This window comes from Gorilla gorilla, chromosome 2 (genome assembly GCF_029281585.2).
Source record: "Gorilla gorilla gorilla isolate KB3781 chromosome 2, NHGRI_mGorGor1-v2.1_pri, whole genome shotgun sequence".
Taxonomy (NCBI): domain Eukaryota; kingdom Metazoa; phylum Chordata; class Mammalia; order Primates; family Hominidae; genus Gorilla; species Gorilla gorilla.
In genome coordinates, this window is record NC_086017.1 from 204317109 (window position 1) to 204341053 (window position 23945).

The 23945-nt window shown below is 37.7% G+C and overlaps 2 protein-coding genes and 1 long non-coding RNA gene across 7 annotated transcripts in view; 2 read left to right on the top strand and 1 right to left on the bottom strand.

The window, feature by feature from the left end:
* PLAAT1 (phospholipase A and acyltransferase 1) overlaps nt 1-11592 on the top strand; it is a 30319-nt gene extending 18727 nt beyond the window's left edge. For all 5 annotated transcript variants that reach the window (XM_031009850.3, XM_031009849.3, XM_019022863.4 and 2 more), the window contains 2 exons: nt 3691-3956; nt 11341-11592. In XM_031009850.3, coding sequence (XP_030865710.1) covers nt 3691-3956; nt 11341-11442 — 368 coding nt within the window. In that variant the 3' untranslated portion in view covers nt 11443-11592. The remainder of the gene's footprint in view (nt 1-3690; nt 3957-11340) is intronic.
* Nucleotides 11593-15435: 3843 nt separating this feature from the next.
* Nucleotides 15436-23945, bottom strand: part of ATP13A5 (ATPase 13A5) — a 102621-nt gene continuing 94111 nt past the window's right edge. Inside the window, exons 28-30 of the mRNA XM_004038219.5 lie at nt 20138-20226; nt 17519-17599; nt 15436-16050 (exon numbers count right to left, since the gene is read on the bottom strand). Coding sequence (XP_004038267.5) covers nt 15790-16050; nt 17519-17599; nt 20138-20226 — 431 coding nt within the window. The 3' untranslated portion in view covers nt 15436-15789. The remainder of the gene's footprint in view (nt 16051-17518; nt 17600-20137; nt 20227-23945) is intronic.
* Nucleotides 17684-22187, top strand: LOC129532595 (uncharacterized). The gene is made up of 2 exons (XR_008678361.2): nt 17684-18030; nt 21916-22187. It is a non-coding gene; the product is annotated as an uncharacterized lncRNA (long non-coding RNA).

A 23945-nucleotide genomic window follows, 5' to 3' on the forward strand; every position in this document is an offset into this window, starting at 1 on the left:
TCATACTGAATGGGCCATTCCCCTTCAGAACTGAAGCAAGATAAGGGTGTTCACTCTCACTATTCCTGTTCAACATAGTACTGGAAGTTCTAGCCAGAGCAGTGAGGCAAGAGAAAGAAATAAAAGGCATCCAAATAGGAAAAGAGTAAGTCAAATTACCTCTTTTTGCTGAATATTTCATTCTGTACCTTGAAAGCCCTACAGACTCCACCAGAAGCCTCCTGGAACTGATAAACAACTTCAGTACATTTTCAGGATACAAAATCAGTGTACAAAAATCAGTAGCATTTTTATACACCAGTAACATTCTAGCTGAGAGCCAAATTAAAAACACAATTCATTTACAATAGCCACAAATAAATAAAATACCTAGGAATACATCCAACCAAGAAGGTGAAAGATCTCTACAAGGAGAACTATAAAACACTGCTAAAAGAAATCAGAGATGAGACAAATAGATGGAAAAACATTCCATGCTCACGGATTGGAAGAAATAATATTAAAATGTTCATATTGCCCAAAGCAATCTACAGATTCAACACTATTTCTATCAAGCTACCAATGCCATTCTTCACAGAATTAGAAAAAATATTCTAAAATTTGTATGGAACCAAAAAAGAGCCCGAGTAGCAAAAACTAAAAAAAAGCTGGAGGCATGTTACCCAACTTCAAACTCTACTAGAAGGCTATAGTAACCAAAACATCATAGTACTGGTACAAAAACAGACACACACAGACCAAGGGAACAGAATAGAGAACCCAGAAATAAAGCCAAGCACATAAAACCATCTGATCTTCAACAAATTCAACAAAAATAAGCAATGGGGAAAGGTCTTCCTATTCAATAAATGGTGCTGGAATAACTGGCTAGCCATATGCATAAGAAAAAAAACTGGACCCCTGCCTTTCACTTTGTACAAAAATTTACTCAAGATGGACTAAAAGTTTAAATGAAGAACTCAAACTATAAAAGTCCCAGAAGAAAACCTAGGAAACACCCTTCTTGACCTCAGCTTTGGCAAATAATTTATGTCTAAGTCTCCAAAATGAATTGCAACAAGAACAAAAATGACGAGTGAGACCTAAGTAAACAAAAGAGCTTCTGCACAGCAAAAGAAATTATCAACAGAGTAAATAGTCTACAGAATGGGAGAAAATATTCATAAACTGTGCATCTGACAAAAGTCTAGTGCCCAGAATTTACAAGGAATTTAAATTAATCAACATGTAAAAAATAATCTAATTAAAAAATGGGCAAAGACAGGAACAGACACTTCTGAAAAGAAGACATTCAGGCAACCAACAAACCTATGAAACAATGCTCATCATCACTAATCATCATAGAAATGCAAATCAAAACCACAATGAGATACCATCTCACATCAGTCAGAATGGTGATTATTAAAAAGTCAAAAAAAACAGATGCTGGTGATGTTGCAGAGAAAAGGAAATGTTTATACACTGTTGGTGGGAATGTAAATTAGTTCAGCCACTGTGGAAAGCAGATTGGAGATTTATCAAAGAGCTTAAAAGAGAACTACCATTTGATCCAGCAATCCTATTACTGCGTATATATCGAAAGGAAAATAAATTATTCTACCAAGAAGACACATGTACTTGAATGTTCATCACAGCATTATTTGCATAGGAAGGACATAGAATCAGTCTTATTCAAAATATTACTAGCATTTACTTCTGGGTGGTGGGATAATGGGTGATTCCTGTATACATTTAAATGCTTTGTTTTTCTGTATTTTATAAATGTTTAAAAATGAGCACAAATTAATTTATTAACAAAAAGTGTATGCAGACCAGGCGTGCTGGCTCACGCCTGTAATCCAGTACTTTGGTAGGCCAAGGCAGGCAGATCAGTTGAGGTCAGGAGTTCAAGACCAGCCTGGCCAACATGACGAAACCCTGTCTCTACAAAAAATACAAAAATTAGCCAGGTGTGGTGGCAGGCACCTGCAATTCTAGCTACTCAGGAGGCTGAGGCAGGAGAATCACTTGAGCCTAGGAGGTGGAGGTTGCAGTGAGCTGAGATTGGGCCACTACACTCCAGCCTGGGCAACAAAGCAAGACTCCATAAAAAAAAAAGTGTATGCAGATAACAAATAAATAACCTGGAGTATTTTCCTCAGGTTATGTTTAAAGAGAAGTATTTATAGACCTAAGTTTTATTATCTTGGGAACTTCTGAGACTTTTTAATGAAGCGGTTTTTTGCAACATTTTAAAGTATTTGCCTCTTGTTTTAGAATATTATAAGTGAAAATGACAAATAAAATGATATTTATGATTCAGAGCTTCCAGAGTCTAGTGGTTAATACTAAGCAACCCTCTACATCTACATTATCTCTGCAGTTTTCATACCTGGAAAATAATATGAGATTTTCATGCTGTTTTCTTATTTTCATGCCTTAAATTCCATATTATTGTGGTTTGAGCATTCAGGTTTGATCCTGTAGACTGATATTCAATTATGTTGTTAACTACTGTGATACATTTTCCAAGCCAGTTTACCTCTCCAAATTTTAATTTTCTAACTTTTGCATGTGGTTATTAAAAATATGTTTAGTAATTCTAACTGGGATATATATGCTCTGAGGACTTGTAATGTGTGAGAACTTGCAATGTGTAAGATGTTCACTGGAACATCTCACATTCCGTGAGAAGGAGGACAGACAGAAGGATAGTGGAAAATAAGTTTTGCTTTCAGTCATTACTAAAAGAGAAAGTTTCTAAACACTAGTTATGTGGAGACTCTTTCTCTCATGATTGACCTGAACATGGCCAAGCATAGCAGTTGTGGGCAGTTTGACAAGGACTGGAGCCTGGCTTTAGACCTGTACCCTGAGGAATCATCTGTCCAACCTCAAGTACTGACATTGTCAGGCCAAAGATACAGTAGTTCCTGGCAGACTAGGCAAATGCTTATGAGCAGAGGCAGCCAAGGTGCAGTGGTAGGGCATGGGGCATTGTCATAAGTGGGTAGGTCACTGCCTGGGGCCATGTCTGGTAGACAGTGCCTACCAAGTTAGCTTCAGGCTCAGGACTTAGGGGGCTTTTTTTTTTTTTTTTTTGGCCAAAGGAAGTGGCAGGAAAAAAGCAGGGCCCCAGCCTGACTTCAGCCATCCTATCACAGGACTGAGGTACCATGCAGGTTTCGGAATAGGAAATTGGACCCCAAATTGATGCCTAGTTGAAAAACAAGTTTCAGACGCTTAGGGAGCTTAGACACTAGGATGAGCCTACTAATAACGGTGTACCCTACAGTATTAATTTGGAAGGGTTCAGATGCTCAGCAAAAAACTGCTTTATAGAAAAAGTGGACAATAATCTTATCTGTATCTATGTTAGACACACATACCAACATCTCTAATAATATAATACGAATCTACAGAGAATTTATTTCCCAAGGATGAGTAGAGTATTCTCATCCAATTTGTTCTATGGGAACATCAAACATTTTCAAAAAGTTTTTCTTATATTCTCACTCATGCAATAGTAAGTGTTACTGCTAAGTTATAGAATAACTGCTTAAGGCTGATGAGATTAAATGACTTTGGTTTGATAATAAGTTAGGAACAGGGCTAGGTTTAGACATGCCAGTATTTCCAAAGTCTTTAGATGGCAGTAGAGTTCATTGGACTGGGTCACTATACCTTACTAACCAGAATTCTACTTTATAGATGGCATTCCTGCGTCCTTTACAAGCGCCAAGTCTGTATTCAGCAGTAAGGCCCTGGTGAAAATGCAGCTCTTGAAGGATGTTGTGGGAAATGACACATACAGAATAAACAATAAATACGATGAAACGTACCCCCCTCTCCCTGTGGAAGAAATCATAAAGCGGTCAGAGTTTGTAATTGGACAGGAGGTGGCCTATAACTTACTTGTCAACAACTGTGAACATTTTGTGACATTGCTTCGCTATGGAGAAGGAGTTTCAGAGCAGGTAAGTTTTCTTTAGGAGATATTCTTACATTGAGAAAAGAATAACTATTGGCTATGATAAGGTTCCCAGGCCTCAAACCAAATGAAAAGAACCAGAAAATATGAGAATACTGAAGGATAGAGAATGGACTTGAGTTGTCCAAGGTCCTGCAACAAGTTAACAACCAAATTGAGACTAAAACATGAATATTATGAATTTTGAGCTATAAGGGACTTGAAGTAGAATCAAGACCATAGCATTCTGTCAGTCTTACTGCCTTTAGTCTTTTTTTCCTGTTACTTCACCATACAGCAGTTTCAAATTGGTGATCTCATATACTGAAAAGAATATGCTAGAAAGGATGTTGAGCTTTTTGAATGGGAGTTTATTTACCAATATCACAGATGGTTATTCTTAAATTATTTTTCATTGGTGGACAGAGGCTAACTAATGACATATCTTAGTGGGCTTGTGAATGTTTTCTCTTTCCTTGCAATTGCTAATTTCAATGAAATTTTGTGCCTTTAAGTAGATCCTTTGATTCACTGAGCTTTTGGATGACTTTTGATAGATTAATTGACTTTATTTTTAAAGTACTTTACAATTTTTGTCAGTTACTACCATTGTTTTGTAGTATGACAAATTTCTAGCTAACAGCATGTTCGTCTTTTCCCTACCTGTTGTCCTGTTGTCCCACCAGTCCAGTAAACTAAAAATGAATATTAAGGTGATAAAAGAGAATGGATATATAAAACTATTATCAAAAGAAAGTCCTCTTCATCCAAAATACATATAAAAGTGTTCATTTAAAATATTAAAATATGAAAAATAATTTAATAGATTAAACTCCAGGGAGTTGTTACCTATGAAAACTTTTTAAAAGGCAACTAAAAATTTGAAGGATAATACCATAATATTTTAATAATTCACATTTATTGAAGACTTCCAGTATTTTGAAATGGTGGATCAGTTATACATTTCTATCCTAAGTAAGAAACGAGGTTATAATTCTTCTCACAAAAGCTTGGAAAAATGGCATCTATAAGAAGGCTAGCAAAGCCTTGTGTTATCTAAACGCTGCACCTCTTGAGCCTAATTTTTCAAAATCCTACTTATCCTGCCCTATACCCAAGATTCAGATTTATTGTGGTTTTGATTTGCATTTTCCTGATGGCTAATGATGTTGGGCATCAATTTATGTGCTTATTGGCCATTCGTATATCACCTTTGGAGAAATGCCTTTTAAGATTATTTGCCCATTTTTTTGTTGTTGTTGTTTGTTTCTTCTTCTTCTTTTTTTTTTTTTTTTTTAGATGGAGCCTTGCTCTGTTGCCCAGGCTGGAGTGCAGTGGCACGATCTCAGCTCACTGCAACCTCCGCCTCCTGGGTTCAGGCTATTCTCCTGCTTCAGCCTCCCAAGTAGCTGGGATTACAGGCATCTGCCACCATGCCTAGCTAATTTTTTGTATTTTTAGTAGAGACTATGTTGGCTAGGCTGGTCTCATGTTGGCCAGGCTGGTCTCAAACTCCTGACCTCGTGATCCACCCGCCTTGGCCTCCCACAGCGCTGGGATTACAGGCGGGAGCCACCGTGCCCAGCCTATTTGCCCGTTTGTAAATTGGATTATTTGCCTTTTTATTGTTCAGTAGTAAGTTTCCTTTATGTACTCTGGATACTGGACTCTTTTTAGATACGTATCTAGAATACATATTTTTCATCAGGGAAATGCAAATCAAAGCCACAATGAGATTTCGCTTCACACCCAATACGATTGCTATAATACAAAAGATAGTAAGTGTTGGCAAGGAAGTGAAGAAATTGGAACTCTCTTGCCCTTCTGGTAGGCGGGTAAAATGATATAACTGCTTTGGAAACCATTCTGGCAATTCCTCTAAAATTAAATGTAGAATTACTGTATGACTCAGCTATTGTAATCCTAGGTATGCATCCAAGATAAATGAAACATATGTCCACATGGAAACCTGCACATGAATGTTTATAGCAGCATCAGTTCTAATAGTCAAAATGTAGAAATAACTCAAATATCCATCTAGTGGGCAATGGATAGACAAAATTGGGTATATCCATACAATGTAATATCTTTCAATAATAAAAAGAAATGAAGTACTCATACATGCTACAGTATGGACCTTGAAAACATTATGCCAAGTTGCCTACTTAGCCAATCACAAGAGACTACATATTATATTATTTCATCCTAGAATATAGGAGACAGAAAATAAATTAGTGGTTGCCTGGGGCTGAGGTGGTTGAGGTAAATCAGGGGAGACTGCTAAAGGGTAAGAGGTATCTTTTTGGAATGATGAAATGTTTCAAAATTCTGATTGTTGCACAAGTCTATGAATATACTAAAAAACATTGAACTACATTATTTCAGTGGGTAAATATGTGGTATGCTAATTAGATCTCAAAAATTTTTTTTAAATAAAAAGGTTTGGGAAAATTGGAGATAGAACATAATGAAAGGATATATTTATTTTCATTAGGAAATAATTGGAAATTCATTCTCATTAGGAAATGTATTAACATAATGAATGTTCTGCTCACATGTAACAATAAATTGCTTTTGAGCTAGAACATAGAGGGTACACACAAATTCCTGCTCACTTTTGCGTTGAAAATTAGTGGTGTAGATAGGAAATAGGTTCCATTCCTCTTCTTCTTTGTTAATGGCAAAGTTGTTCACTGCACTAACCAAGCAATTTTTATTTGTTTACTTATTTTATTTTTGGAAATGAGGAGATGTTAGTCAAAGGGTAGAAAATATCAGTTATGCAAGACAAGTTCTGAAGATGTGCTGTACAACATAGGGCCTATGATTAATGATACTATGTTGCCTACTTTAAAATTTGCTAAGAGGTTAGATCTTATGTTAAGTATTCTTAGCACAAACCAACAAAGGGAGTGGGCGGAAGCTTTTGGAGGTGATGGGTAAGTTTATGGCATTGATTGTGATGATGGTTTCATGGTGGAGGTGATGGATAAGTTTATGGCATTGATTGTAATGATGGTTTCATGGGGGTATACTTATCTCCAAATACATCAAGTTGAACACATTAAATATCTACAGCTTTTTGCATGTCAGTCAGTTTTCAGTAAAGTGGTTAAAAATAAGCAATATTTTTTTAAATGTTAAATAAAAAGAGATTAGAGCCATCTTCTTATTTGACTATAACTTGCAATCTATCATCATTTCACCTTTCACATTTAGTCCCAAGACCCATGAAAAATTAATTTTTCTTCAACAAATAGTAAGAACCTGTCTCTGGCAGGTTCTGATGAAGATGATGCAGTGACAGCCTTAAGAGTCTACCTAAGCTTTCGTGTTCACAGACCTCAGTGAGAACGCCATCATCACCATTATTAGTGGAGTGTCCTTGAACCCACTGTTTATCAGTCTTCTAATCAACACAGATCGTTTGAAAGATTATGGAGATATTTGAGGTCTCTGAGCATACTGTATTATGTATTATCCATCCCAATAAATAGCATGCCCATTGTGGATATTACTTTTCATAACAGTATCCAGGAATTTTATGGATCGTTGTTAGCATAGTCAATAAAATCTTGATCTAGCAGCAACTGGATTATGTATTACTATCAATAACTAATAGTATTACTACTAATAATAGCTAATATTAGATTAGTTTTTTGAATCCCTTTAAGCTTAGGGCCCTTGACCTTAGAAATGTTTTCTTGGGAATGGCTATGTATTTCCCAAGTTTAAAAACTAGTAATGCATAAAAGAGGTGAGAAGGGTAGGATTATGATTTCATCTTTTTTTCTTCTTTCTGCTTTTCTGTATTTGAAAAAAATAATAGATTCAATTTTCTAGAGCAGTTTTTAGCTTCATAGCAAAATTGAGCTGAAAGTATAGAACTCTCTGCTCCTTCCCCACCCAGTATAGCCATCTCCTTCATCAATATGTCACATCATTACCATACCATTGTGAAAATTGATGAACCAACATTAATACATCATTATCAACCAAAGTCCATAGTTTACATTAGGGTTCGCTGGTTATGTTATGAATTCTATGGTTTGGACAAATTTAAAATGACACAATCCATTATTATAGTATTATAAATAATAATTTTCCTGCCTTAAAACTCCTGTGCTCCACCTATTCATCCTTCCTTCCCTGCAAATCCCTGACAACCATTGATTTTTTTTTTTTACCATCTCCATAGTTTTCCCATTTGCAGAATATCATGTTGCTGAAATCATGTAGTATGTGGCTTTTTTCAGATTGGCTTCTTTCATGTAATAATATGTATTTAAAGTTTCTTCATGTACTTTTGTGGCTTGATTCCTCATTTCTTTTTAGCACTGAATGATATTCCATTTCCTTGATTTACCTCACCTTATTTATCCATTCACCCACTGAAGGACGTCTTGGTTGCTTCCAAGTTTTGGCAATTATGAATAAAGCCTCTATAAACCTCCATATGCAGGTTTTTATGTGGACATAAGTATTCAGCTCCTTTGGGTAAGTACCAAGGAGCATGATTGCTAGATCATATGGTTAGAATGTTCTTAGTTTTGTAAGACACTGCCAAACTGTCTTCCTGAATGAATGTATCTTTTCACATTTTGCACTCTCAGCAATGAGAGTTCTTGTTGTTCCACATCCTTGCCAGCATTTGATGTTATCAGTATTTTGAATTTTAACCATTTTAATAGGCATCTTGTTTCAGTTTGCAGTTTCCTAGTTACATGTAATTTTGAGCATCTTTTATATGCTTCTTTGCATATAATCTTTGATGATGTATCTCTTGATGACCTTGCCTATTTTTTAATTCAGCTGTTCATTTTCCTATTGTTGAATTTCAAGAGTTCTTTATATATTTTAGATAACACTTTTATCAGATTTGTCTTTTACAGTTGTTTTCTCTCAGTTTGTGTCTTATCTTTTATGTATTTTTCAAAATTTCTAAGAACATACTTTACTCTCATAGACCAAACAAATTATGAAAATATCTCTATCTTTGTCAAAGATGGCCCACACTCTTCAGTAGGCCTGGACAAGGCAACACATGAACACATCCTGATGGTGCTTCAGTGCATATGACTGCAGCCTTATGAGGCCTTAGGAAAGAGCGTTTTGATAAACCTGCCACACATCTGTGTCCCCGCTACACTGCTGTCTAGACACAGCCACTCCAGGTTCAGCTAATGTTTCATTAGGCCAGGTACAGATCCCCAGAACGAGGCCTTTATTATGGCCCATGGACAGAAAGCCCTCTAAAGGATAAAGAATGCAGAGTTGGATTTGGTGACCTTATAATCCAAAGTAAGCCGTGAAGTAAAAGTTCTTGTTCATGTTGGTTCACCAAGAACATCCTGAGATGTTGTAATCTTGCACATCACATCCCATTACTCCTAACTCCAGTGGGTTGTCCCAATTACATGAGATTCATTATCTAGAATGAGACTTGAAATAAATGAACATTTGGAATTGGGGAAGCTGTCTTAAAGTGGCACTGCTTAAAGTGGCTTTATGATCATGATATCTGGCCTTTGTCATCTCTAGGGATTTTGGTTTGGGATCAGGTTGCCCATCCCCCAACCAGGCCTCTTAAATTTGTCAGCTTTCATTAACATCTTGTGTTTCTAGTGGCTGAAAGATACCTAGTCAGTTAGGTCTGCACCTAGCTGGGGCCACACCATCTATAGGATCCTGCCATTTTCCAAGGGCCGTACCCTGCTACCATTTGACACCTCTGTTTAAAGACACTGATTGCACCTTCATTTTTTTTTTTATTGACTACCCCATTTCTCTCTATTAGACCTTCTTGGGATCTCACTATCTGCTGGAATTGTACTAGGGTTGGGCTTGATCCCTGTCTAATTAGTGACTCTTCCTCTTCTTTGGGATTTTATCTTATATCCTGCATCTCCCTGCCTCTTCTCCCCCGCTCCCCCAATGTGGCATGTGGGTGGCTCTGTACTACAGTGAATTCTGATTGTCTCCTAGGAAATAGTTTAGGTAAGGATTAATTAGAATATAAATAAAATAGATAGGAAATCAAATAAAATCAAAATTATAAAGTAAAACAGGATTTTTCAGGGTTAGTGCCAAGTTGTTTGCCCTTACCATTCTCCCTGGCATCTGGGGGTTGGAGCAGAGACAGTGGGCCACAATTACAGGCCTAGTCTCTGCCCACCACAGGATGGTGTAGTGGAATGAACACATGCTGCAAACACATGGAGCCAAGACTTCTGTTGTGTCCCTCTTTCCTGGCACTGGCCCTTGTGCCTGTTCCTAACAGGGAAGCTGCAGTTAGGGAGGTAGCATTGTGTTACAGTAATACGTGGGTGGCAGGTTCCACGGTGGAAGGCTGTGGTTAGACAGATGGCATGCTCAAATATGACCTGGGTTAGGCTTTCCAGCTTTTAGACTGGTTCCCCGGAGTCATTTGGGAAAAATATTTTGCTTTATTTGAAAGACCTGATTCTTCAATCCCAGAGAGAACAAATGTTTTCAGAGTACCTGATAATTCTGAAGTGTCCGAATGTGACCTTTGGGTCATCAAATTGCACTCAAACCCATTTGAATGGAAGGCAGTATTAGTTGAGTGCCAAGAATACCATGAATATTCATTAGTTCTCTCATCATCATGATGATTAATACCCTTAAAGCTATAAATGTCTGAATTCCTTTATGGACAGTTGATCTTGAGAGTGGTTTGTCTACATGAGAAATTAATTTTTGACATGATAGTTAACATCAGTATTGGCTCTTTTTGAAATTTGTTTATCAGAAGAGAAATTGTGTCTACCAAATAAGAGCTTATGTGTATTTAGCTCAGATGACATCCCTGAATTATTTGCTATTTGACATCCCTGAAACACACACACACACACACACACACACACACACACTCTTACACGATACTTACTTTGGTGTAGACCCAACCAATCCAAAGTGTTTATTTAAGGGGCAGGAGCTGCATAGGAGAAAAACGTGTGTTTCAGAAGACTCAGCCTATCTTTAAACATGTTCATGGAATGATCTCAGGCAAACTACTTATGGTATCCCAAGTTTTGCAAAACAAGAGTGGTATATTAACGTCTTTCACCAGTGTACTATTATGATTAATGGGAACTGTGTTCATAATTAGTTTATAAACTGTCAGAGTGCTTTAAAAATATGAGGAATATATACCCATGTGTACGTATCTACATCTTTGACATAATTATACAAATTTTAAATTTATTTCTTCATCTTTATGCAGAATTTTAATTTTGCATTGTACTTTAAATGTATCCATTGTACATTAAAACAGGTGTTCAGTTTAGGAAACAGGCTAAAGCTTCATTTAGGACACAGATGTCTTTAGAATATGATGTGTTTTTTGTTTACTTCTTGTTTCCTTATAGGCCAACCGAGCGATAAGTACCGTTGAGTTTGTGACAGCTGCTGTTGGTGTCTTCTCATTCCTGGGCTTGTTTCCAAAAGGACAAAGAGCAAAATACTATTAACCATTTACCAAAGAGATATTGATATTGAAGGAATTTGGGAGGAGGAAAAGAAACCTGGGGTGAATACTTATTTTCAGTGCATCATTACTGTTCCAGATTCCTATGATGGATGGCAGGCTCTTTAATAAATTGCTTACTGATACTATCTTATCATTGAGCCAATGAAATTTTTTTCCCCTGCTAGCATAGATTTGCTGTGGCAGCTTGAACGAGAAGCAGTAGTCTTTTGAGTGAGCCAGTAGAAGATCTTAACAAAATCTCATCACATTTTATTTCTACTATAAATATTATTTTCCTTTTCCCCAAAGGTGGCCCTTTTGCCAGAGGCATGAAAGACTATTTATATATGGTTTTGAAAGAAATTTTAAGAACCCCAGATTGTTAAGAGTTGACATCTAAATTCATGTTTCTTTTCTCGTTGGAAAAGAAACTGGGAAATTTAGCATTTTGGTTAGGCAGTTTGAGGGACTCTAATTTACAAGCCTTTTGGGGAATGCACCCTCATCTTCTTCCTGCCTGTGTAGATGAGGGTGGATGGGAAGAGGAGAGGCTGTTTGCTCCAGGGTTTCAGTTCCGGTGATTTGTGTGGAATCTACTTGCTTGTCAGGAGGACATGACAAGTAAGAGTGGGCTGTTATTTCTACAGTGTTACATATTATTCCCTTTGGATTTTGAAGTGTTTCAGGGATTTGACCTTTTAACCTTGAGAAGCAATCATTAAATGTTTGTTTAAAATGCCATATTTGGAAAACAATATCTCATATTCTTCAGACTTTTTTACAAGCCAAGGAATGTCATAATTTTATTCTCTCATTTTATTATGTGTTGAATTAAAGACACTGCTTTTTATGCTGCTCCAGTGAAATTCTTGGTTGCAGCAGGTGGAGAAAGGGGGAGTGCAGCTCTCTCTAACCTAGGATTACATCAGACATTGTAACATGACCCCATAAACTACACCACCAGCCAATGACATCCGTCTTATGCTATCATCAAAAGCTTGGCATTAAATAAAGGAAATGTTCAAGTTAATATTAGGGGGTTGATACAGTGAGAAAGCTAGGAATACAGTACATAATGTAACTGAACAGAAGACTCGGTGAAAGTCTTGTACCTATTAAACGGATTTAGATTTTACCCCAGGGCCAGAAATACTCAACAAGCTAACTGCAGGGTTAATAATAATGGTAATGGAAGGAGTTGTGTGCTGCAGTCCAGGCCACAGAGACCCTATATCTCATCCCTTCCTTTGCAATAATTCCCTCCCTTTCTTATGGCGTCAACTCTGTCTCCAGTAACCCTCAAACACTCTCTTCTTCCACTGGTCTTCTGTGGGGGTGTGAGTGTCTCCTACCAGGAACCAATGAGAGAAAATTTCTCTTTCATTTTTACTCTAAATTCAAGTCTCTGTTCCTTTTATGCCTTGTTCCCAAGTAATAGTTAAAAACCACAACAACAACAGGCCAGGTGCGGTGGCTCACACCTGTAATCCCAGCACTTTGGGAGGCCGAGGCAGGTGGATCATGAGGTCAGGAGATCAAGACCATCCTCGTTAACATGGTGAAACCCCGTCTCTGCTAAAAATACAAAAAATTAGCCGGGCGTGCTGGCGGGCGCCTACAGTCCCAGCTACTCAGGAGGCTGAGGCAGGAGAATGGCGTGAACCCGGGAGGCGGAGGTTGCAGTGGGCCGAGATCGCTCCACTGCACTCCAGCCTGGGCGACGACAGAGCGAGACTCCACCTCAAAAACAAAACAAAACAAAACAAAACAACCCAGTTTTCTAGTATTGTCAAGTTAAGATGAGCCTGGCAGTAGCATAATGTGTTACCTTTCCCAAGGTACCCTTTTCAGTAAAGGATGCCTACACGGGGCAAATCTTAACCCGAAGCAGGGGAATTACTACACCCACCAGTGGGAGAAGGAGCAGAATTTGAAGTCAAGAACCTCCTAAGAGCCTCAAGTGCAGCCTTTCTGGAGAACTCTGGATGTCTCTACTCCAGAAGACAGTCCTGTCTGTGCTAGATAATGTCATAAATGCACTTTTAAATTAAATTCATGGATTCATGTTCACATTGGTAGTGTTTGAGGGTGTGGTAGTTTTCACCCTTAGAGGTTAGCTCACAAAGTTAGCCATCAGTTTCCCATAAAACTGGTTACTCTTGATGATGGCCAGCTTAAGACTGTCCAGCTTGTTTTTCCTGTAGGTGATTATTTGATATCATGCTCATTGTGCTTTTATGAAATGGTTTTCCCAAGACTATTAAACCTTTCTCTGAGCATATTTTTAACAGTCAGGAATGGAGTTCAACTTTATCACATTCTAAGAATAAAAATTATGAAATAAAGATCATTATCCACCAGAAACCTTATAGGTTGTAGGAAAACCTGAGGGGAGAAAAAGCCTATAACTTTATTGAATCTACTTTTTAAAAAATCTTTTTATGCTATTGAAATGTTATACAGTGTATCAATTGAATCTTTTCATTCTAAAAGTCAAATTACTAAATGCAGATGTCAGCTCAAGGAACCTGAACTACCATTTTTTTAGTTTGATACATAGTTTATAATCATAAACTAAAAATCTCTTCTTTTTAAAACTTTTGTCTTGTTACCAGTAACTGCTAAATTATACACATTGTAGAAATTATTACTCTCCAGAGAGCTGTGAATACAAGAAAAGTTTAAAAAGCAAACAGAATGTAAACACAGAGGGATTGTTTTTATAGAAATTTGCATTTATGCTGGTGGTTTGTGTGACATTTATAATATGATTTACAGTAGCAAATTTCATGTTGAAAACATTTATCATTCCTAAAGATTTCAGAATTGTAAACTCAAGGCTATCATATATTGAATCCGTACATCATGGTATTAGGTACATAATTGGCACTCATGTAATGGAACTGGTTAACTAATTGCCTGTGGTCTGTTAAATTAGCAAAATTAGATTTATCGTTATAAGGAAAGACTAGTAGGTAATTTAAAATGTTCACTAGAAATAAATTTTCTCTCAAGTTTATGGTGAGGGTGATATATAAAAGGTAATAGTGTACAGAATATATTTGTAAAGGATGCACCCTTTCATGTGGTATTTAATATGCATCTAGTAAGATGATTTAGATAATTAAAAGATGAAATAGAACTTAAGATTGTTTAGTAGCCTGAGAACTGTCATGCTGCAGTTACAAATATTATAAGTCCCTTTTCTAACATTGTTTTTAAGATGAGTAATGTTGAGTTCTGGACGACTTTTAAAGTTAGAGCTTGAGGCTGGGTGCAGTGGCTCACGTGTGTAATCCTAGCACTTTGGGAGGCTGAGGTGGGTGGATCACTTGAGGTCAGGAGTTTGAGACCAGCCTGGACAACATGGTGAAACGCCATCTTTACTAAAAATACAAAAATTATCTGGGCATGGTAGCGGGTGCCTGTATCCCAGCTACTCGAGAGGCTGAGGCAGGGGAATTGCTTGAATCTGGGAGGCGGAGGTTGCAGTGAGCCAAAATTGTGCCACTGCACTCCAGCCTGGGTGACAGAGCGAGACACCATCTCAAAAAAAAGCTTGAGGTTTTCATGTGTCAGTAACAAGCAGTAAATGTTGCTATGCTTCTTTAAGTAAAAGTATCTTTTTACAGTTTATCTCATTACCTTTGTGATCTACTCTAAACTTTCCTGTTCACTGGCCCCCAAACACTATACATTGAGTGATGCCAAACTTTGGTGGAATTTGCTTATATGTTAACTGTGCCCATGCCAAGATTATATGGAATTAACAAACATCTCTTTCATTCTACCACTTCCACACAATTCTGGCTTATTATAGTTAGGGTTGAATTTCCAAAAGGGTTGAATTTCTGAAGTAAATGTTGGTCCTTGTTTCTCTATGAAAAGCATACCAGTGAAACAAAAAGAGGAACTGTGACCTTGGGAAAAGATATATATGTAAATGTACTTCACAAAGATTTAAGTAAACTTGTGACAACTAATAGTAAAACTTTCAAAGACCAAATGTTGCCTCAATTTTTCTTTTTTCCATTGATGTTCATACTACTAATTTGACTATAGTACCATGAAAGCTGCTCATTTTAAACAAAATAATGCTATGCAAAATGAATACAGTTTATTGAAAAGCATGATACAGGAAATGCATTTTATTCTCTCATTGGTAAAGCATACAATCAGAATAAGCCTATCTAAGGTCCCTTGCTGCAAGGTTTAATTCATTGAAAATATACTTTGAATGCTTGAATGGAGAGAGGAAAGGTAAGGGGAGAGTATCATCACTTCTCCACAATGTGTTAATTTTGGGGAAAAAAGCAATGCTGTTCAGCATGTACGACAACAATTCTGATTACAGCCTGGCCCAAAAATGCTGTTCTGTGGGTTGGCCTCCCAATTTGAGTTTTCTTTTTGGAATCTGTTCATGGCTTTCATAGCCTCCGTTGATGTAGAATCCATTTTTGCCATCACCTGAATATTCTGTCCTGTTTATGGGAGGCCAGGTTGAGTCTTCTGCTAGCTTCTTTTGCCAAGTCCTATATTGACTTTTAGAGTAGAATCCAAATTCTCTTTTGATCAACAGCCAGAGTTCATGATTTTGAAGGATGGAATCCTGAAAAATCAGATGGGAAAACAATCAATTTATTGTGCAGGTCCCCCTGCAGCCAGGTCGCTGGCCACCACAGCCACCTCCTTTCCCCAGGCCTTCCTCTGAGGTGTGCTCATTGCTGTTGCATCTACCTCTCCTTTCCCAAGTTCTGGAATTCTTCCCTTAAGAAGCTAGAGGGTGCTTGTTTTCACGGAAATATGCCAGAAGCTTCCAGCATTTCCTTTCCACACATTTCCTGGTTAAGTCCTGGCTAGGGATTTTCTTAGAATGATTTTCCCGTCAGACTGAAATGGTAACAGCAATAACGTGCTCAAAATGAAGAAAAGAAAAATCACCATTAGCCTTGCTACCTGCCACCTGCCATGTAGAAGGTGTCTAAGCGTTTGTTGAATAAAGTGTTGAGCTCTAGAAATCAAATGGTTATTGGTTTTCATTTTTTGAGAGTTTTCTTTTGTTCACATGCCCACACAATTTTTATCCATTTATAGTAATGAAATTGGTCAAATTTTGCATCCCAGTTTTATTTATGCTAAACTTTCTGTGGTAAACAATTTTTATGTAGCTTTAGCCTTTAAAAAATTTTATTTTATTATGGGAAGAACGTAGGTACAATATGATTAATAATGATTTTTAGTGACTAGCATTTCCTCAAATTGCTGTATAGCTATTTAAACAAACAGCATCTCAACAACACTTAAGTTGAATGTAATATTCTGCCACTGTAGATAATATTATGATAAGTGCCTTCATACATGTAGTATTTTTCTCTTCTTTTGGGTTATTAAAACATAGTCTCAAAAATGGAATCCCCGAGATAAAGAGTATGAGAAATTTTAAACATATATAATGAGGTGTATATATATTTTAAAATTTGGTTGATCCCTTTTCCAAAAAGTCTTAAAGCACATGAGTTAAAATAAAACTCTCCTTTTACAAAAAAGAACTCTCCTTTTACAAAGATAATACTTGAGCCTCTTATTAAGTGGGTAAAGTCATTTAGTGACACTGAGTAGAAAAGAAACACTGTAAGAGGAAGACCTTCAAGAAAAGGAATTGACTAGAATAAGCAACGGCTTCTCCTCTTTCTTATGGAAACCCTGCGGAAGGCAGTTCTGCACTCTAAAAAGTCTCATTGGGTTTTAGGGTTGGAAGGTCACCTGGTCTAGTCTTTACTAGATTGTTGAAAATATTAGAAAAGTGCAATACAGTGCATTCATGGAAGCAAAATTAGAGTTCATACATGTTTTGCTTTCTATGCAGAAGATATCAAGAGCATTTCTATGCAGACTTCAAATAATTTTAAATCATTCCCCCCAAAATTTTCCTCCAAAAGAATATGTACCATTTTAATAAACCCTTAATAACTGTCATTTTGGGGGACCAAAGTGGTTGCTCTAGAAAATAAGCACCTGCTGAAAATGAGATCCTTAATTTGTTTATCTTCCTAGAAAAAATATAGAGATTACTTTACCTCTACAAAGAAAGCCACACAGAATTGGGTGAGGGCTACCACCAAAATTAAAACCCTCCACGATGTTATGGTTGGGATCAACTGTTGAAAAACAAATACCATTATTATATTTTGCACACTTCACACTTTGAAAAAAGACCATATTAATTATTTAATTTATAGATTTGTAATAACTCTCTGAGCTTAGTGGTGGGCATTACTTTGTCCCTTTACAGATAATACAACTGAAGGACTCAAAGCCTATAAATAAATGGCAGAACCAGAATTCAAAGGAGAATGGACTACCTCTTGGCCTGTGTACCTTTGACAGCCTCATGGTGCCTACTGAGAAATGTGCCCTGAATCACAAATATAAGACAGGACATTTTGGAGGCTATGTGTCTGTCTCCATTTTTATCTTTTCAAACAGAGAGAAGGCTAAGATTAAATCATTCATCAAATAATGTTAATATTTCCAATTCTCCCAAAGCAAATTCTACCTGGAATTCATTCTTTAAGGAGGACAGAGAAATGTAAGTATATTTTGATTGAGACTAGATGCAGATTGCTTCTGGCCCTATGTCTGATGGGTTAATGAAAGTTGAATGAACCCTCCAAACCCACCAGTTTTTAAAATTTAAGGGTACACATTAATCATTAAATATGCTTATTTAAAGTGTGAGAGCCATAACTTCCCACAGCTGCATCCATAGCAAAAGGCTAGTTACACAGCCTTTTTTCTGAGACCCCACCCAAGAGTAGAATATTTATGGCTGACTGCGTGTGGGACTGAACTCCCTTGAGAACAAAACTCACTGACCCTCCATAGTATCTAAATGCTCATCCCTAATTCTCAGCCCTATGCTGATACGGGTTATTTCAAAGTAATACTTTGTCATTTTTTTCCCCAGGTGGAGACAGTCTTAAGTTGTGAAATACAGCAAATTGTAAAGGGTTGTTTGGATTAAAGGGTTGTTTGGAAAAGCGGGGTCAGATTCTAGCAGAGAACCTGACTCTTTTTCTCATGGCTGCCACCACTCCGATCCAGGAGAACTAACTCTTCTCCATCCCTTGACCTGGAAGGCACTTGATTTTGAATTATTTGTTTGTTTAATTAATTTTGAGATGGAGTCTCGCTCTCTCAGGCTGGAGTGCAGTGGCACAATTTCAGCTCACTGCAACATTCTCCTGCCTCAGCCTCCCAAGTAGCTGGGAATACAGGCACCTGCCACAACACCCAGCTAATTTTTCTATTTTTAGTAGAGACGGGGTTTTACCATGTTGGCCAGGCTGGTCTTGAACTCCTGACCTCAAGTGATCCACCCGCCTTGGCCTCCTAGAGTGCAGGGATTACAGGCATGAGCCACCATGCCTGACCCTGGAATGATTTATTTATGCAATGGTCTTCTCCCCTAGCTTCTAAACTACTTGAGAGCAGTGACCACACCTTATTCATCTTTGTAACTCCAGTACCAAACGCACTCTGGAGCTTCGTGTTTGATAAATGAATGACTTGGGTTTTCGTTTCCTAATTGCTTGTCTCTCCTCTCACATGTAGTCTTCCTGCCGTCATCTAATTAGTCTGTCTTCAGAGCCCTGCTGAGAAGCCTGCTCAGATAGCTTCATTCACTCCATGTTGCCCTTGGCATAAAGTCTAAACTTCTCTAGCTGCCTCCATCCATCCATGCCTGCCTTTATTATTCATTCTTGTTCATACTCCACAGCACATGGCCTCAGTTTTAGCCAGTCTTCTAGTGCTTGGGTAAGCCTTGCTTTTGATTTCTGTCTCTGCCACCCTACATTCATTTGCATTTCTAAGACAAAAGCTCTTTCAGTCCTCTCTGCGTCTTAGGCTGTTCTTATTGGGAATATCCCTACCTCCTACCTGGCAAAATGTGGCCTATTCTTTTGAACCCAGGTCAAGTTGCATCTCATCCATGAAATGCCTCCCATGACAGCCACAGTCCACAGTGGGGCCTCCTTCTTCTATGTTCTTCCCAGTTCTGTCTGTCTTCACACTCTTTTCAAGTATGGATAGCCTCAGGTAGCGTTCAAGTATGTCTCATCTTCACAACAAATCTATGACTCGGAGATCAGGAGCCAACCCTTCTCTTTTATTTCTCTCACAATACGGGGTCCAAGAATTAGTTCAATAGCCTTGATGAATTAGATTTTAACCCAGGGCATCCTGGATCAAATTATATCCACTGATATAAAACTTCATGTAGTCAATATCTGACAAAACATGACTGTCTTATAAGTCTATGTTTTCTTTCCCTTTATAACTACATTATAAAGGATTTCTATGATATGGTTTATTTTTTTGAAAATTGTACTTGGAAAATTATTGTATTATTGCATTAATTTTATTGTATTGGTATAACATAGCATAATAAAGTATCCAAACAATATTTCAGGTAGGTACAGGATAAATGTACCCAATAATATTAATAATATGAAAACCATTAGAGGCCAGTATAGGTGAAATCCAGATATCTTATTTGCCCTTCTAGTATATAGAAATAGCCTCACAGTATTTGGTGGTCAAAGAGAATTCAGTAATAATTGACTTGTGAATTACAATGAATACATGGTCCATGTACATGAGTCATGCCAGATGTGCAAATGAATGCCACTTACCTCCATTCCACGGTATATAACTTGAAAGTCAGAAAACAGAATGAAAATTGTGAGGCCCAAGGCAGCTAGCAGCAGAAATGAAAATATATCTGAGGAAATACCAAACATTATTTTTAGATGTTAAAAGAATGTTTCATATAATTTGGCACACATTGCAGAATCAATTATCTCTGTTGGGCAAATACCAGATATATCTTCAGATGTTTTGATATATCCTCATATGTTTTGAAATATGTTCTAATGCTTATAAGATGAAGGTAATATCTTAGAATCTTTCCTTGAAAGTCTGGATGTAGAGACTGTTAATCAAATGTATTACAGTAACCTCCATAAAGCAGCTGCCCTGGTGCGTTATCACTGCGTGTCCAGTGAGTTGTGCTTGCGTGGGATAAACAGTCAGTGTTCTTGGCACCATCTCATTCTTCCCCGTTGCCTAGAGAATAGAGTTCAGGGATCCTCTATTGACATTCAAGGCCTTCCACAATCTGGTCCCAATCAGCCTTTCTAACCTGGTCTCTGACTGCTCTTCCTTATGGACAATTGGAAAGGTAAACCATAAAACCTCCAGCTTCCACGGAGGCCCAACACTCTCCAGCTTCTGTGTCTTTGTTAAAAAAAAAAAAGCCCTGTGTACCTGTGTACATAATAATCTTCCTGTCTTGGCATGCTCCAATTTTTCTTTCCTTTTTTTTTGAGACAGAGTCCCTGTCACCCAGGCTGGAGTGCAATGGCACGATCTTGGCTCACTGCAACCTCCGCCTCCCTGGTTCAAGCAATTCTCCTGCTTCAGCCTCCTAAGTAGCTGGGACTACAGGCGCCCACCACCATGCATGGCTAATTTTTTTTTGTATTTTTCGTAGAGATGGGGTTTCACTATATTGGCCAGGCTGGGCTCGAACTCCTGACCTGCGATCCACCCGCCTCGGCCTCCCAAAGTGCTGTGATTACAGGCGTGAGCCACACACCTGGCCTCCAATTTTTCTTAAACCAGTTAAAATACCACTTCCTCTTCAAAGAGTAATACTCCCTTACAAAAGCTTATTTCATATAGTATGTATCATATTCTGCTTTGCATGATCTTAATTCATGTATCAACTGGACTGTGACCATTTGAAAGTGGCCTTGTCTCTGGTTCTCTGGAACTCTGACTTGAAAAAGTAAATGAGAAATTAGCATGTACATCTGTTGCATTTCTTCTTTCCATCCTGCCCAAATTGTTTTAATTTTGGGAGCTAAACTTCCCGGATGCACTGTGCCAGCATCTCTGTTCTTATTTCCAACCTCACCCACTCCTCTGTCAGAGCCTTTAGCAGAGCACTTTAGAGATGGTACCTTAGAAATATTATTTTTTAATAGAATTATCACCTTCAGGCCCAAACAACAGCACTTAATCAGCATTGCCATGATACAAATGATTCTGACAATCCTATAAAGTTATAAATAAATGAACAAACTAGGTTTTCTCTTACACTCTACCTCATTTATTCAGTGTTGATCTACTCCTCCCACCCCCAACTCTCTACAGGCCTATACCAACCAGAAATCTGAGGCAACTGCCCCTTGATAGCAGGTTCTATTTTTGAAGTGAACAGAGTTCTGTTTTCATCCTTGAGCACCTACACACACCCTCAATGTTTATTCATGCCTCACTTTATGTATATAAATAAATGCAGCACGTCTCAGAAGTGCTTGGGAAGGGTATGAGGCAGACAGAAGAAAAGTAGGAATTGCATCTCTCAGGATAAAGCAATCTAAATGGCTTGGTGATACGATTTCAGGAAATAGCTGTGTGGATTTTTCATTTACTTCATGGATTTGGAGTCCCAGGAATGCAGAAGCTGGAAAGAAGAGGGCGCTTGAAAGGTCTGTTCTGATGAAGTCCTAGACCTCACTAGCAACTGGGGCTGAGTTGGATGCACATCACTGTCTAATGGTCTAAAAACTAGGCCTCGCCTGTGCACAAGTGAGCAATGTAGAAACAAAATTGTAAGGTCATCTTTTAAAATTCAGCTTTGATTGAAAAGATGTAATAAAGATTTGAATGTTGGCTCTTCTTGGTTAGTTGCTGCTGCTGAGGAAACATGAAAGAATAGGGCTCTGTTAATGCAGGTGCTTTAGGAAAGCAAATCCTGTGTAAGCCATTACACTTTATTTTCAGGTAAGGTTAGTAATGTTCACATTTGTTTCCAGAAAAGTTAAGCCTCTACTTTTTCATAAAGTTGAGCTTCTGTCAAAGGCTGTTAAAAAGGGCAAAGAGTTTTCTGTTACATCAAAATAAAGTTGCTTGTATATTTTAATAGTAGTTCTAAAGGCTTTTGACTTGTAACCTGAGAGTATATGTTTGTTATCATATTACATTTGTTAGCATACCTGTATGCTAAAATGTAAGACATTTTACATTTAAAATTATCGGTTATGTCTGGTATAGGGGTTTGAATTTACCCACAAGCTTTAAGTCACTGTGAGGTAACTACCTCTAATTCACTCAATTCATGTAAAAGGACTTTGCCGCTACTATTAAAATTAAAGTACTAGGCCAGGTGCAGTGGTTCACCCCTGTAATCCCAGCACTTTGGGAGGCCGAAGCGGGTGGATCACGAGGTCAGGAGTTCAAGACCAGCCTGGCCAAGATGGTGAAACCCCGCCTCTACTAAAAATACAAAAAAATTAGCCAGGCGTGGTGGCGGGCACCTGTAATCCCAGCTACTTGGGAGGCTGAGGCAGAGAATTGCTTGATCCTGGGAGGTGAAGGTTGCAGTGAGCCGAGATGGTGCCACTGCACTCCAGCCTGGGTGAAAGAGCAAGACTCCATCTCAATAATAATAATAATTAAAGTACTAGGCAACAAATATATTCTGCTTGTAAAATACATTTATAATTTTAAAAATTATTCATGTATAACACCACCATACATTTCCTGTGTATTAGTAATAATTCGTTAGAAAATATAATGGGAAAATCATTCACAATATAAGCAAAAATATAAAATACAAAGGATTAGTTTCTTTTTTTTTTTGAGACGGAGTCTCGCTCTGTTGCCGAGGCTGGAGTCCAGTGGCATGATCTCAGCTCACTGCAACCTCCGCCTCCTGGGTTCAAGCAATTCTCCCTGCCTCAACCTCCCAAGTAGCTGAGATTACAGGTGCCCACCACCACCCCCAGCTAATTTTTGTATTATTTAGCAGAGATGGGGTTTCACCATGTTGGCCAGGCTGGTCTTGAACTCCTGACCTCAGGTGATCTGCCCGCCTTGGCCTCCCAAAGTGCTGGGATTACAGGTGTGAGCCACCGTGTCTGGCCCAATTAGTTTCTTAAATAAATGTGCAGGCAGGATTTGTAATGGAGAAAACAACGAATATTTGCTAAGAGACCTTAACAAAAAGCAAGAATAAATGGGGAGACATGACATGTTCCTAAATGGGAAGATTAAGTTATATACCAATGTAAATTATTCCCAAAGTATCAAAATCCCAAAGGGAAATTTTAAAAGCCTGGCAATTTATTCTAGAGTTTATCTTAAAGAATGAACAGGAAAGAAATAAATACATTTTTTAAAATGAGGAATAATGAGGATACACTGATCTTGCCACTTATTAAATAAAACTTATTATAAAACTATAAGTTTTAAAGTATAGTGGTAAATCAAGAATAGACTGATATTTAAAAACAAAAAAGATAGTATGGAAACTATATAGACATACACATACAAACAATGCATAATATAAATGATGTACAGACAAACACATATATGAAGACAGTTATGATAAAGGTGGTATATTCAGTGGAAAAATAATTGAATATTAAAAAC